The sequence below is a fragment of the Rattus rattus genome, chromosome 7, assembly GCF_011064425.1.
Source record: "Rattus rattus isolate New Zealand chromosome 7, Rrattus_CSIRO_v1, whole genome shotgun sequence".
Taxonomy (NCBI): Eukaryota; Metazoa; Chordata; class Mammalia; order Rodentia; family Muridae; genus Rattus; species Rattus rattus.
The window spans coordinates 37,095,954-37,110,907 of NC_046160.1; the positions used below are offsets into that span (position 1 = coordinate 37,095,954).

At 47.7% G+C, this 14,954-nt stretch overlaps 1 protein-coding gene across 1 annotated transcript in view; it reads right to left on the reverse strand.

The window, feature by feature from the left end:
- Window positions 1–14,954, reverse strand: part of Atp6v1c2 (ATPase H+ transporting V1 subunit C2) — a 39,838-nt gene that overhangs the window by 13,028 nt on the left and 11,856 nt on the right. The window contains exons 4-6 of the mRNA XM_032907507.1: window positions 10,147–10,232; window positions 2,967–3,061; window positions 193–284 (exon numbers count right to left, since the gene is read on the reverse strand). Of these exons, the coding sequence (XP_032763398.1) occupies window positions 193–284; window positions 2,967–3,061; window positions 10,147–10,232 (273 nt within the window). The remainder of the gene's footprint in view (window positions 1–192; window positions 285–2,966; window positions 3,062–10,146; window positions 10,233–14,954) is intronic.

Below are 14,954 nucleotides of genomic sequence, written 5' to 3' on the forward strand. Positions count from 1 at the left end.
GGAAACTTCATGTTCCTCTCTGTTCACAGGCAGGGCAGCCCCCTACCTGACTCTGTTCTCTCTTCATCTGCTCCAGGGTCCTAGTGCATGGCCCCATCTGTCCACTTGGCTCAAGAGGCACAGCCATGGGGATGTTCCCCACAACAACCCCACCAGCTACACGTACAGAGAACGCATGGGCGCGGTACGCACGTGGACTTCTTCTCCAAGTTCTCCAGGTTGGCCTTCAGAACACTGTAGGCGGCTGTTCGCGACTTCAGGTCCGTCTCGATCTGTGCCAGTTGCTGGGAGGGAGGGGGGAGAGACGCTCCTGGTGACCTTGAAGAGTTAGTGAAACTCTTCAAACATCTCACCAAGCATCCGTGGGACACTTAACAACAGTGACCAAGCCAGCCATGGGTGCTCATGGCCACCACTTGAGAGGCAGAGACAGGAAGATCAGTTCAAGATCATCCTCCCCTAGATAGGCAACTTGAGGCCTAGGCTACAGGAAACCCTGTCTCGGGGTAAAAAAAAGAAACAAAATGAAAAACAAAAAAAGAAAAGAAAACCAGCAACCTGCTGACTCACCAGAGTGGTCCCATTTGTCTCCCTCTGACTCTCCCAACCCCCAAGCATCTGGCTCTCTTAGTCTCCACATGTGGAAGCAGAAGGGGACCAGACCTCACTTTATAGGTGCTCAGGTACCAGCCACACAGCTTGCCCAGCAACACTAGCTTGGGCTCCTTCCTAGCAAGCAATGCTGAACTGCCAGAGGAGAAACCCCCACACAAACCTTCCTTGGCCCTGTTAGAGGGCAGCCAGTGATCTCTCCTGTCTTCTATGGTGACCCTCCATGGTCAGGTTCCTGACAGACCAACCTCCCAACCGTTGACCTCTCCAGGCTTGACTGCAGCCTCCTCCTAAGCTGCAGAGGCACAATAACGGAGCGCCTCTGTTCCCTGCCTCAGGCTCCCATCTACCCAACAGAGGAGGAATGCCACCTTTAGAAGAGCCCCAGAACAGCTGGCCACAGTGAAGAGCAGTTCAGGAAGGCTACGGTAACTAAGCTGACGGAGGAGATGCTGAGATCATGAGATGAGACGCATGGCACTGTGGGAGCTCTGAGTTTCAATACTCAGAATAGACATCCAAAAAGGAGGCTCTCTGAACCTTAGGCCCCGGTCACTGTTAGAGGGAAGGGAACAGGAGTTGAAACACTAGCAGACTTCCAATGTTCCTGTCTTTACCTTGATCGTGGGGCTAGGGTTTATTTTTCCTTGCATTTTAAACACATTTTTCTTCAGAACGATGATATGTTCCCAGGACATTACAAACACGCATCACCGAGACCCATGTGCCTTGTGGGGTTTTCTTCACTGATGGCATCCTACTCATCTGCACACTAGCCTACACAGGCTGCATGGCTGTACTGTACACTGGATCATACCACACGCCACACTCAAGGGTCAGCCACACCAACTGACTACAAAGACTGAAGACTCAATCTCCCATCCTCTGTCCAGCTAGCCTACGGGTTCCCTGGGGTGGACAGTGGAGCCACACACACAGCACAACTCGTGGGATTTGCTTTCTTAACCACATCCCCGCCCCCACCAGTTTGATGTTTCAACAGTTGTGCATTTGGGAACCCTGGACTAGAGAGGAGCCAGTTCTCTTCTATGATTCTACTACTCTCTGACTCCCCCAAGCCAGGTCTAGTGCCCCAGGGACTCAAAATCCCAAGTTGGCATGCCCACTCATAAAAGTGTATTCTCCGGCTCAGTAGTGGACAGGTGTGAGGCTCTCCTGAAAGCCATACCTGGCACAATGCCCAGGCTGCCCCTGTAGAAATACCTTTGAGAACCTCTGCCTGATTGTCTTGGAAGGGGATGTAAGCCCAAGGAGCCACACCCAGATTCCCAAGAAACCTGAAGAAGAAAAGGATTCAAAGCCACCCTTCCTGCCCTGCCCTGCCCTGCTCTGCCTACCACCCTCAAGGAAGCTCAGCTAGGTAGAGAACAGGGCAGCTTTGTTCAGAGTAGAGCTGGGATCTCCCCAGCCATCAGGCCAGTCAGAGACATGACACAGACTGGGTTCTGTATACACTGGCACCAGGGCAGGACAGTCTCATCCATGGTGAAGGCACATAGAAGCCACCTTGGCAATGGAATGCCCACAGTGTCCCTGCAGACCCCTCTGTATGGGGCTTGTACACAGTGTGGCAAGCTGGAGACCATGGCTCTGCAGATGGCACCCTTGTCATTATCATGGGGCTGCCTTGTCATTATCACAAGACACTTAGGGGATGTGTTGGCACAGCGTGACTGAGAGGTGGGGGTCCTCAGCCAAACTGTCTTCTAAAACAATGAGGTTTCTTCCCAGGGGAGCCAGGCTTGGCACCAATGCCTGTAATTCCAGCACCTTAGGAGGCTGAGACAGAAGGATCATGAGTTTTAGTCTAACTTGGGTTACAAAGCTGCTTTGAGGCCAGATTAGTCAACTTAGTGAGACCCATTCTCAAAATCAAAATTAAAAGGGGGCTGAAGTAGAATGCTTAGTATGTGAAAGATTCTGGGTTCCATATCCAGTACAACAAAATCAATCAATCAGCCATCAATCGATCACCCAAGGGGCACTAATGGCAGAGTGAGGGAGGAAGGAGTAAGCCTTCCCATCGTTGTTTTTAAAAGAACTAGGGGAGTGAACTGAACTGGTGTCTGGGTCTGAGGTCAAAAGTCAAATGCCTCAGGCCCATCCAGTGGACTGTCCTGTGAGACTATGATCAGCTTTCTGGGTGACAGGGACAGAGGAGTACACACAAGTCTCTCCCAAGTTCTAACCTTACCTGGAGCATGGTAAGAGAAGACCTACCCAGACTCACTCAGGGGGCTAATATCCCAACATTTTGCCCTCCACCTTGTAGAGTCCCAACTCCATGCCCATCATCTTGGATGGTCAGAAGTCTGCAAGCAGACTCTCCTCACCTTGGCCAGTGTATCCACCACGCTCACCAGTGGCTGCTTGGCAGGATATTTGGCCATGTCCCACTCGAAGTGTGTCACAAAGGATGTCAGGTCAACTGGAAGAGCAAAGACAGCTTGACAAGTGAACACAGCCTTCCCGCTTCCCAAGACTAAGACCGGAACCCAGAACCAAGCCGATCTGAGACAAATCGAGCTTGTTGCTCACACTGAAGAAGCAGTCAGAGAGAAGCTGGAATAGGCAGCGACTCTGGAAGAGCAGATGCTCCATGAGGGAGCCATCTGATTGACATCAAAACCCTCAAACGCTGAGGGAAGGACACTGAAGCAGGTGAACTGAGTCCCATGGTCTCCCTCTGCAGCTTCTGCCTCAAGTTTGCTATGAAGTCGCTCTCCCTAGAGGTTGAAACCAATGAGGTAACATTCTGTGGCCACTGGTAACTTTTCCACCTTCGATGGCTGTTTGGCCCGCCCTCCCCAGCTGGGTCAATGCTGTTTTATGGCATTCCAAAGGCACACTGGAAAGCATTAAACTAGCCCCCTAAACTACACAGCCATGGCCGGTCACAGGTGCCACCTGTTTGGGGGATAGTCTCCCTGCTTCTTGAGCCTCAACAAGAGCAAGACAATGTTAACCCACATCACCTACTATACAGAAGACCTCTCAGAGCTCAGCCACACATTGGAGTTTGCTGGTCACTGACTGGCTTTTCCCCCTGGAGCCATAGGCCTCATTCAGTGTGTGTCTGTTGTGTGTGTTCACTAAAACCCAACAAATGCCACTGTAAAGACAGATGTTCCTGCCTACCCTAGCCAGCTGTGCAGAAGAGGAATGAGAGGAGCTGATGGTGGTCCAATTGAACTAATGAGTTTTAGTCCAAGAAGCCTGACTGATTATGATATCTAGGGGTAGTTTGTTTTTATATGTTTGATTGTTTGAGACAGTCTCACTGTGTATCTCTGGCTAGCCTGGAACTCAATGTATAGACCAAGCTGGCCTTGGACAAAGATTTGCCTGTCTCTGCTTCCCAGTAAGCCACCGTGCTTAGCTGTGATACTTAGTTTCAATTGTTAACCAACACAATATAGAATCACATGGAAAGAGAATCAGTGAGGGACTGTCTGGATCAGGCTGGCATGTAGATCGTCTTGATTAAGTAATTGATGTGGGAAGACCCGTCCACTGTGGGCAGTGCCATTCCCTTGGTTGGGGTCCTGGACTGTACAAGTGTGGAGAGGGAATTGAATTTAAGAAGTACACATGAATTATTTTCTCTCTATTCTTGACTGAGGCTATGGGCTAGCTAATTCAAGTTTCTGCCTTGACTTTCCTTCAGTGTTGCACTATGACCTTTGTCAGGAAAATAAACTCTTTCTCTATCAAAGTAGCTTTTGTCAAATTTTTATGATCACAAATTAAACTAGGACATTGATTTAAGCCCCAGACCCCAAGCAAGAGAAAAACTGAGTCACTGTTTCTCATTGAGAAAGTGGTCAGATCACTCACCTCTTAGGGGCTTGCTTGTTTTGTTTTGAGACAATGTCTCACTATACAGTGCCAGCTAGTTTGGGACTCACTATATAGATCAGACTCTAATCAAACTCCCAGAGAGCCACCTGTCTCTGCCTACCAAATGGTGAGATTAAAGGCATGCACCACCACATTTGGTCTAAGGGATTAATTGTTATTATATTCTGTAGATCCAGAGAGAGCTATGGGACCTTGTAACTTCTCCTTCCCCCTTTCTGTTCTTCCTGTCTCTCCTTCCTTCCTTCCTTCCTTCCTTCCTTCCTTCCTTCCTTCCTTCCTTCCCTTCCTCCTTCCTCCTTCCCTCCCTTCCCTCCCTCCCTCCTCCCCCCTCCCTCCTTCTCTCCCTCCCTTTCTCCTTTCTCTTTATTTATTCCTTTTGACACTTCTTTGTGTGGCCCACCCTGGCCTGAACTCCTGGGTCCGAGGCACCCTCCTGCCTCAGTCAGTCTCCCAAGTAACTGGAATGACAAGTATGCAATACCACCCTTTGCTCTACATGTGGGGGATTCCCACCACAGGGTCCGTTCATGCCAGCCCTTCCCTGTGTGTGCTTGTTCTTAAGCACATGGAGAGAACCTGTCATCACCCTCTGAACTTGTGTGGAATATGGCTTCCTGCTCTTGGGAATCCAGGGCAGACACCCTTTCCTCCCACCCCCAAGTGCTCATAAGTGTGCAGGGACAGTTAGGTAGGCAATGATAAGAGACAGTATCAGGTTCCCAGAGAAGCCACCATGGCTACAATTGGACAGGAACCCCAAAGAAACTGACAGACAGAGGCTGTTGTGTGTGGTTGTGAGAAGGTCAAGGGTCAGAATGACCATGATGGACACTTGGGAGGGTAATGTTAGAAGTCTAGAAGAAGCTGCTGGAGCAGAGAAGTGGGCAGGAGCTAGGCAGGAAGACAGACCAGGTATGAGGTCACATCTGTACCTTCATGTCTGGAGCTGACATGGAGAAGGACAGGACTAAACACAGTGGGAGAGTCCATGCTTGGAGTGGACAGAAGCCAGTGGAGGTGTGGGAAAGGAAAAGCCAAGAAGGGCAAGAGAAGCTCTGAGAGTAGCAAGGAGGAGACCCATTCAGATGGATGTAGGGCCAATGACATACATGGCATTAAGTAAAGTGATACCCACATTCCTAGGCTGGGTGGTGAGGGAGGGACACTAATTTACCTGGGAACCACAGAGCAGTGGAAGGGACAGGGCAGAGAGGTTAGATTCAGTTTGGGGAAAGCCCAACTTTGAAGATGGAAACCAAAGGAGATTCAAGAGGGAAGTGGTCCTGGTACTCAACAGGCAGGAATGCCTTAAAATAACAGAGATGATGGTGCTGACCAGTAAGGAGATGTGGACTGAGATACATGAATCATCTCATCTAATTTACTCTTCAGTCCTATTGAGAAATGACATTGTCTCCATGGGGAAACTCCATGAGTAAGCTCTAATACAGCAGGAACAAAGGAAACAGAGCACCCAGCACCCTGTCCATCATGAAGGAAGATCCTTGATTCCTCTCTCCATCATGTCCAACTCCCCACCCTCACTGTCACCTCCAGCATCAGGGTACAGCTAAGTTGCAGGAGGAAGGAGGCTCTCCCCTCATCAGTCCCTGCACAAGATCCACATTCTTGATTTTTTTTCTAGAGTGGCTGGACTTGGCAGAGGCTGTGAAGAGAATCTCTGTGGGTAACCACACTGTAACCATTCAGTAACCACACTGGTGTTAGAATTGACAGAAAATCTCTAAGATGCTGGGAAGTAGAACACCAATGGGAGTCATGTTCTTGAAAAGGGGACATCAGAGAGCTCTGCCCACGCTCACTGCCTTCTGACACACAGCCAACCAAGGAAAGGCCATGAGGATACAGACAGTGGCCGCCCATAACCAGGAAGAGTCCTCATTCAAACCTGAACCTCCTGGCCAGGGGTGGTGGTGCACGGTCATAATCTCAACTCTCAGGAGGTTAAAGCAGGAGGTTTGCTTTGAATTTGAGCCTAGCATGGTGAGTTCTAGGCCAGTCTGGACCATAGAGTGAGAATGTGTTCTGGAAGCCTCCCGGTGTGAATTTTGGGAATGGTGATCAAATTAGACTGACAGATATTAATCTAGGCTTTAGCATTAGGACAAATTTTGTCCCTACCATGACCCAAAAACTAAACAAGGTCATAAGAAGCCTCTCTAGAGACAGCAGCGCTAATTGTGGGAGAGTATTGGGCAAGAGAAAGACCTCCCACTGGTGATCTTAAGTCTTTCCTGGAGGTGAGGAACAGATGTCACAGTGATGTGTTTTCAGAGCCACTCCCTCCCCACCCTCACTGTCACCTCCAGCCAGGTCATCCTTCCACCCAGGCCATGTAGTGCCCAACCCTCACTCCCTCTGCCAGCTGCTGTGATCAGTCAATGAATGCTAAGATTGGGTCTGCTGCCTTAACTGACCCCTTCCCTCAGCGTCTCCAGAGCCTATCACAGGACCCCCAGAACCAAGCACTCCACAGCATGCTCAAGACACCAACAGCCATGCTCATCCCAGCAAAAATAGCCATGGGAATTACACTCCACAGGACGCTTAGCAGAGACACTTCCGAGCACGCTCTTATGCTTTGCCACCACGTCTAAGGCCTCTGTGGCTTTCACATTCTACTGCAGTGTGCAGGGCACTGTGGGTCTCTTTTCCACCACTTGTGAACTCCCAGGGACACTCTGGAGGAGGACATGATCTCCTGCAGGAGCTCAGTGGGCCTCCGGGTTGGTGGCTTTACTCTCTTCATCCTTGATCCTCTGCCACGTCTCCCACTCTAGTGCTATGTCTGGACACTGACCTTTGTTCCAGATCATAGCCTGAAAATCCTTCCCGTCTATACCTTGGGCAGGAATATTGTTCCAGAGTGGCTTCTGCCACCTCAGCCTTCCTGCCCTCTCAAAACATACTCCCCACAGGCGGCTGCCTCTTGAGCAACAGTGACTTCATCTGAAAAACTGAGTCAAGGCCCTGCCAGCATACAGCATTCTGACTACATGGGCAGCAGGCCAATCCCTGGCTAGCCTGACAGGTCTTCCAGCCCAAGCCAGACTGGTGCATGTCTGCTCTGCTTCTTCTGGATTCACATGTGTCTAGGGCTTACCATGCTCACACTCAACTGGTAGCCAAGCGAACAAAAAATAAAGGCTAAGGTCCTGGAATGTGACTGTTATTAGGTCCACTGCAAGTGAGAAAAGTAAGTCCCGGGGAGTTGACCAGCCAAGACCAGGATGGACAGCAAGACATGACCAGGTCTGACCACTTCAGGCCTCCATGATATCAATCCCCTAGATTCCCCTTAGGGACAAAGGATTAAAATCCCATTTGCAGAACAACGAAGAACTCTAGGAAACTCTACCCCCAATTTGAGGGTGCCCTGCAGAAGAAACGGCTTCTGGGAGATTTTGGGTTGAGTGAAGTTTAAAACTTCTCTTGACCCTAGCTGGACTTTTTGGGAGGCACTGATGCTCAGATGTATGCTACTGTAGGCACTGTCTCATGGTGCTGGTAGGCCTTTGGCAGGGTTGGTTCACAGAGCATGCTCAGAAACAGCTTTGCAAGTGACTGGGACTAACCTACAGAGGCCTGGCAGGAGGTCTGGTGACAATGATACATGCTAACCAAGCAACAAAGACCAAGGTTCTTCCGTCTCTTAGTGCTGTCTCTTGGAAACAGTGCACCCAGACAGGGGCAGATCCCACACAGAACAGTGAAGTGGCATCAACTTTGAGGTGAAAGCTAAGTGTATGGGTTTGTTTGCTTTCCATGGTTTGTTTGGTTTAGTGCCCTGTTAGGGTGGAACTCAGGGTCTGGCACTTTGCTAGGCAAACACAGACCATGATCCCTATTCCCAGCTCTGGACCGTGTGAGCATTTTGATCAACATTTGAGTGAATGCTTAAATCCTGATGCTTCCTTCTTACTCAGAAGACCTTTTGCGATTTTAATGCAGAACAGAACCTCCTGGGCCTCTCAGTCTGCGGCCCTTCAAGTCGCCTGCTGGAAACAGGATCAGTTGGTGAACTTCATGGAGCCTTCTGTTCTTAGGATTCTTACTCACTCTGAAACAACTTGCCTGGCCTTCAATGTAGCTCAATGTGGCCTGGCATGTACAATGACCAGGGTTTCATCTCCAGCACCACGAGAACCGTAAGCCAGGTGTAGCGGGCATAGTTGTCAATCTCAACACTTGGGAGTGGAAACACACGGATCACCCCGAGCTACATAGCGAGTTTGAGACCAGCCTTGGCCATGTGACATTGTCTCAAGAGGTAAAATGAAATAATATTACTTGCTCTTCATTCTGCCAGTTACAGCAGATGAGAAAAAAAAAATACAAAGTCAACAGTTCCTTCTGCCACACCAGGGGTAGCCTAGTCTAGAAGACTCACGATGTATACAAGCCTCATTCAGGCCACATGAGCAAGGCCTGGCGTCTAAGCTGGCATCCTTAGAGAGCAGGTGGGACACCAGAAACAGGCTTGGAGACCAGAAAGATAACAAGCAAAAGGACGCTGAGGTTCACCCAGACCCCACAGAGTTGATGCAGCCCAGTTTCCAGGTAACATGCAGGTTGCTCAAGAGAGGCAGAGGGGTATGGGAGGGAGAGGGAGATAGGACTGAAACAACTGCAAGCTGTATCATCTAGGCAGGGTGACCAAGCAGTAAAGTTGTTGCTTGAGAAATTGTTGAGGCCTGATCACGGTACCGCCACAACCAGCCTGAGGCCCCACCCTCCCAGGGACATGCAGCACCACACTGAGCACGTGCACAGCAAACAAGACACAACCTACTCTTTAAACATTTCATCTTTTCCTTCAGACCTGAAACATAATATAAGACTGGGTTATTAAACCACAAAGACATGCAAGCCCAGGTTCAGGATGGGGAGAGTGAGTATTTCCATTTGCCGATTTAAGTCAGTAAATGTAGAAGCCTTTTAATATTAACAGGGGCATGTGTGTGCGTGTGTTCATAATGTGATATTTATCCCAAATGATATAACTGCAAATATGTTCTCATTCTCATGTAGGGAGTCAGTAAATTGTCTCTTCAGATATGTAAATATTTAATTTTAGAGTTTTCAAAGTGTCCAGGTTTTTGCTGTGTGTGTGTGTTGTGTGTGTTACTTTTATATACATTCTGAGACAGAGTCTTACATAGCTTGGGCTGGCCTTGAACTTACTAAGTATCTCAGGATGACCTTGACAGCTCGATCTTCCCACCTACACTTCCCCCGTGGTAGGATTACATGTGTACACCACCACAACTGGACCCCAAAGTCTCCAAGTTATTGCTGCACATTGAAAATACAGCCCAAATGGCATGTGCACATTTAACAGCCAAAACATTGGATGGGATGGGAATGTGTGTCCAGCAGCAAAATTTTGGAATGGGAACCCTCGGCAGGAAGTGTTCTGATGTAGCCCTGCCCTCTCTGGCTAGAGGCAGTGCTTGGCACTCGGGCGCTTCTCACACCTTGTTGGGTAAAAGAATGACAAGTGGGCAGAAGTGTGTGAGCGTTTCTATAAAGGGGACAGTAAGGGTTAACAGAGCTGGATATTCAGAGCTTCCATTGTGGCCGTGGTGAGGGCAATGGCTCCATAGAAAGAAAAACCTGTCGTGGACCTACCTCCATTAGCCAGGAGGTTCTCGTGTACTTTTCCCTTGGAGTCTTCCATGACCTCCACCACACTCTGCGCCATTCTCTTTATGAGGCTTTGGGGAGAGAAGAAAGAGCCGGTGAGGCGTGGAGGCTGGCAGGACCACTCCGCCCATCTTGCTGGCAGAGAAAGAAAGGAGCCCTCACAGCCGCTGGGGGCAGCAATTTAGCAATCTGTAAGGAGAGACTTAAAACATTAAGAACCTTTGAACCAGTCGTTCCACTTCTGGGAAACCATCTTGAGGAAACAGGAAAAAAAATACAGAAAAGCTTTCTGAATAAACCATGTCCTTTTCGGCCCAGCCGCTGACAATAGAGAATTGTTTGAGGATGGTCTCTCCAGCAGAGGGATTATTAGGCAGACACTGAAAATAAGGTTCACAAAGAATTTCAAATACCGTGGAACAAGGCACGTATTATGGTGTTAGATGGAAAAACACAAGACAGAAACTTAGACAATAAGACGTTCACTGGCTGTGCTATGGGCAAATATTTCTACTTGATACTTTTTTTTATTATAATCTGGTAGTCATTTTATAAAAAAGCCAAACCTTGGGCCTCCAGTAAACATACTAAAAGAACCCAAGCCATATATTGATCTGATCATGGACGAGGGATGCAATACATTCTTTTTCATTCTCTCTCCCTCTCATTCTTCCCCTTGCTCTCCTTCTCTCTCACCATATTCCAATTGATACAAGGTTTCCTGTACCCCAGGATGTCCCCAAGGTTACTATGTATTTAAAAATGACTTCCGATCCTCCTGTCTTCACCTCCCCAGTGCTGGAAAAGCAGTCATATATCCCTATGCCTAGTTTTTGTGGTGCTGGGGATTGAACCCTGGGTCTTGTACTCTACCAACTGAGTTACGTCCCCAGTTCCAAGTCTTCCATCATTGGCAGGCACAAGTCCCACTGATCACTCATAGAAACTTAGGCAGAGGAACACCTTGAAAGACCCTGTTGTTGAGAGCAAGAAAGGGAAAAAAGATAGGCATGTTCCCTTGACCAAAGGACTAAAGCTGATGGCTGGCAGAGACTGGAAGACACAAGTATAAAGTGGTTTATAATGAACAACCACAGCAACTGCCTAACCTGTGTGAGGCTTAGGATTTGATCCTCAGCGATGCTTAAAAATATATAAACAAGGGGTTGGGGATTTAGCTCAGTGGTAGAGCGCTTGCCTAGCAAGCGCAAGGCCCTGGGTTCGGTCCCCAGCTCCGAAAAAAAGAAAAAAAAATATAAACAATCAAACAAACAAAAAGTGGACAGGTCTAGAGATACAGCTCAAATACTTGTCAGCAGATACAAAGCTCTGGTTCAGTCTCCAGCACCGTAAAGTATATGCAATGCCCGCACTCCAGAACTGGAAGCAGGAGGATCAAAAGTTCAAAGTCATCCCTGGCTACTTAGTAAAGTTGAGGCCAGTCTGAGCTACATTAAGACCTACTCTCAAAAATAAGTAAGCTTGGGCCTGGTGCTGTACTCCTTTAATCCCAGTATTTGGGAGTTGGAGGCAGGTAAATTTTCAGTTTGAGGCCCACCTAGTCCACACAACAAGTTTCAGACCAGCCAGGGCTGCATAATGAGAACTTCCCTTTAAAAAAGGCATATATATATGCATACGCATACACATACATATACATATAGTCAACTATTGTCCTCCAAGCACAGGAAACGAGCCAGTTATGCATTCTTCCAGAGTCTACCTCCCATGTGGGTCAAGTGTGCTCAATGCTTCTCTTAATATTGACTCTCATCTGTAGATATAAACAGGTGTCAATTTTGCAATTTCCCTGTGATCATTGTTTTAGCCTCACGAGGTTCCTGGGAAGTTGAGTACCCCCCCAGCCCCCCCGAACTGAAACAATCCACTCACCCTCAAGTGTCTGCAAGTAGGCTTCAAAGACAAGGCTCTTGGCCACTATGTCATGCTGCACTGCAGACACTGTAGCCTGCCCTGCATTTAAATGCCCACCCGCATGCCTGCATCTCTTTAAATTGAGGTTAACTGTCTTACTTTTGACAGCGCTGACCCTAGCTAAGCTGCTTTCCGGGGTTTAGTGTGGAGTGGTACCAACAGTGTCAAAGGTTCTTTTCAGAGAAAAGCTTGTGGTCTCAGGGTGTTGCCGTGAGAGACCAAGAGATGAGCTCTGGGCTCCTGGCTGACTGCTCTGGGTTCTCTGCCCTCTGGCTCCCAAGTGGGTTCAGCAGATCAAAGGGACACCTAATGTCTAGTCTGCTTCCCTCCGGCAGAGCTCTCAGCTCCTGCAGCCTCAGGGTTGTCTCAGCCCAGGTCCCTTCATTGCCCAGTAAGACTCTGCTACAGCCCCACACAACGCTGTGTCTCTTGGTCACAAGAAGACCTCCTTCAGTTACCCTAAAATGAGTGTGCCTCCTGTCATCTGCTAGGACTCTGATTCAGTAAGAGATTTATTATACTAACTTATCAGCTACTGTGCGTCAAGCACTATGTAGGTGCTGAGACTAAGCAAAGTTCCTGCTGTCACAGAACCTCAGCTTCAGTGCTACTGAAATCCCTTTTCTTTTTTTTCAAATCACCATAGTAACACATGCAAATTGATCCTATTACTGCAGCCACTGCAACACATCCAGTAATTACCTATTTACATGCATGTGGTAAGACTCTGGCGCTACCATGTCACCTGGCTCAGCAGTGCTCAGCTATATCTGTTGGATGAATAAACAGAACCAGCGTGTCACCTGTCCATGATTTTCGACCGTTCTCCATCTGGGCCCCTTTGAAGTGTCTCACTGCAGCAAATGTGGTCCCCCAGCACGTACTTGAGTTCCGGAACATCTCAGAATAGCATGCTCAGATGAAACTCAATGGCTAGAAAAGTCTCTTGTTCCACAGAACAAAAGCAACTGCTGTCATCAGAAACTGCGGTCACCAGAGAATTACTATGTCACCTAACCAGAAAATTGTTTTTCCTAGCAAAAGGAATGTGAGGGTCTCGTGCCATTTTCAAAGTTCCTCTTCTCCTTTACACTACATATGTATATATATCCTCTTCATGTCAGAAATGAACAGCTTCCTCATCTACACTGTAGAATCCCATCTCCCTGCAAGGCATTCCATAACGCTAGGTTGCTTCTTGTTTGAATTGATGTTGCAATGATCCATACATTTTACCCTCTTGTACAGAGGGGTGTGTGTGTGTGTGTGTGTGTGTGTGTGTGTGTGTGTGTGTGTGCATGTGTGTGTGTGAGAAAGGGGTTCTAGAAAACAGAAACTACTGGGATTAAAAAAAATGGTCATTTATAATGGCAGGTAAAGCCAAAGTCACCTCTAAACAGCACACAAGTGTCCATTCCCCCTGGGAGTGCAGAAGCCCGCCTGTGTCCCTAAACCCTCACCAACACCAGCCTTACGAATCCTTTTAGTCTCTGCCCATCTGATAGCTGGAAACCTACACCTCATTGTCATCCCAATTTGCATATTTGTGATCATCAGGGAGGCTGCAAGTCCTTCCCTCATCAGGCCTGCTGAATACATAGGCTGCTTTCTTCCGTGAATCCCAATCTCTCTCGTTCTGTTTTCCTCTCTTGCTTCCTTCACTGATTTGTATGAGCCTCTATGCTTTGGAGACCTGATTCTAATGACATAACTTTGCCACCTTTCCCTACATTATCCAACCAAAATGAATTATTAAGGGTGGGAGGCATGGCTTAGTGGCCAAAGTTATCTGCCACCAAGCATAGAGACTCAATTCCTGTGAGACCCTCATGATAGAGGATAGAGGGAGAGAAAGAATTCCTTCGAGTTCCCCTCTGGCCTCCACACATGAACATCACACACACACACACACACACACACACACACACACACACACACAAATATAATTAACTTTTAAAAAAGTGTAGTGAGGGGTTGGGGATTTAGCTCAGTGGTAGAGCGCTTGCCTAGCAAGCACAAGGCCCTGGGTTCGATCCCCAGCTCCGAAAAAAAAAAAAAAAAAAAGTGTAGTGAGTGCTAGCCCACATGGGAAGATGTACAGATAACATTTCTAGTGAAAATCAACTGCAAAAAAAAAAAAAGTAATGATCTTACTTGATCACATGAATATGTATTTGTTAAAACTCACCAGTCTGTTTACTGAAGATGTACACATTTCACTGTATATAACCCTTCTCTCTCTTTTATGTGTGCATATGTGCATGCATGTTCATGTGTGCTCTGCATATTCATATGTGTGCCTGTGTGTGTGAGCAGGCACATGAGAACATCTGGCCATATATGTAAAGGACAGAGGTCAACCCTGGGTATCTTCCTCAATCACTCTACACCTTGTTTTTTAAGACAGTGTTTCTCACTGAACTTGGAGCTCAACTATTCAGTGAGACTGGTTGATCAATAAGCCCGAGGTCCTTCAGTTTCTGTGCCATCCCTTGAAGTGTGATTACAGGCTTGAACCACTTACCCTGACTGTGTAAGGAAAAGGAAACCAAAATAGTCGACAGTACTGGGGAGGTGGGCCTATAGCCTCCACAGGCACAGACGCCCACACACATGCACCCACAAAAATGCACACACATACATTCAAAGCTGCAAACATTTTTTTTAAACATACAAATCGGTTGAAAAGGAAAAGGAAAGGTTGACTGTTTTCAAAACATAAAATAGATTTTAAAACAATGTGTAATAATGCAGTTTTCTATAGTTTTATTTTCAATATTTAGTTTATCTTTATTCAAGTGTCTGTATATATATATGCCTGTAAGTATAGGTGCCCACAGAATCTAGAAGAGGTCAGA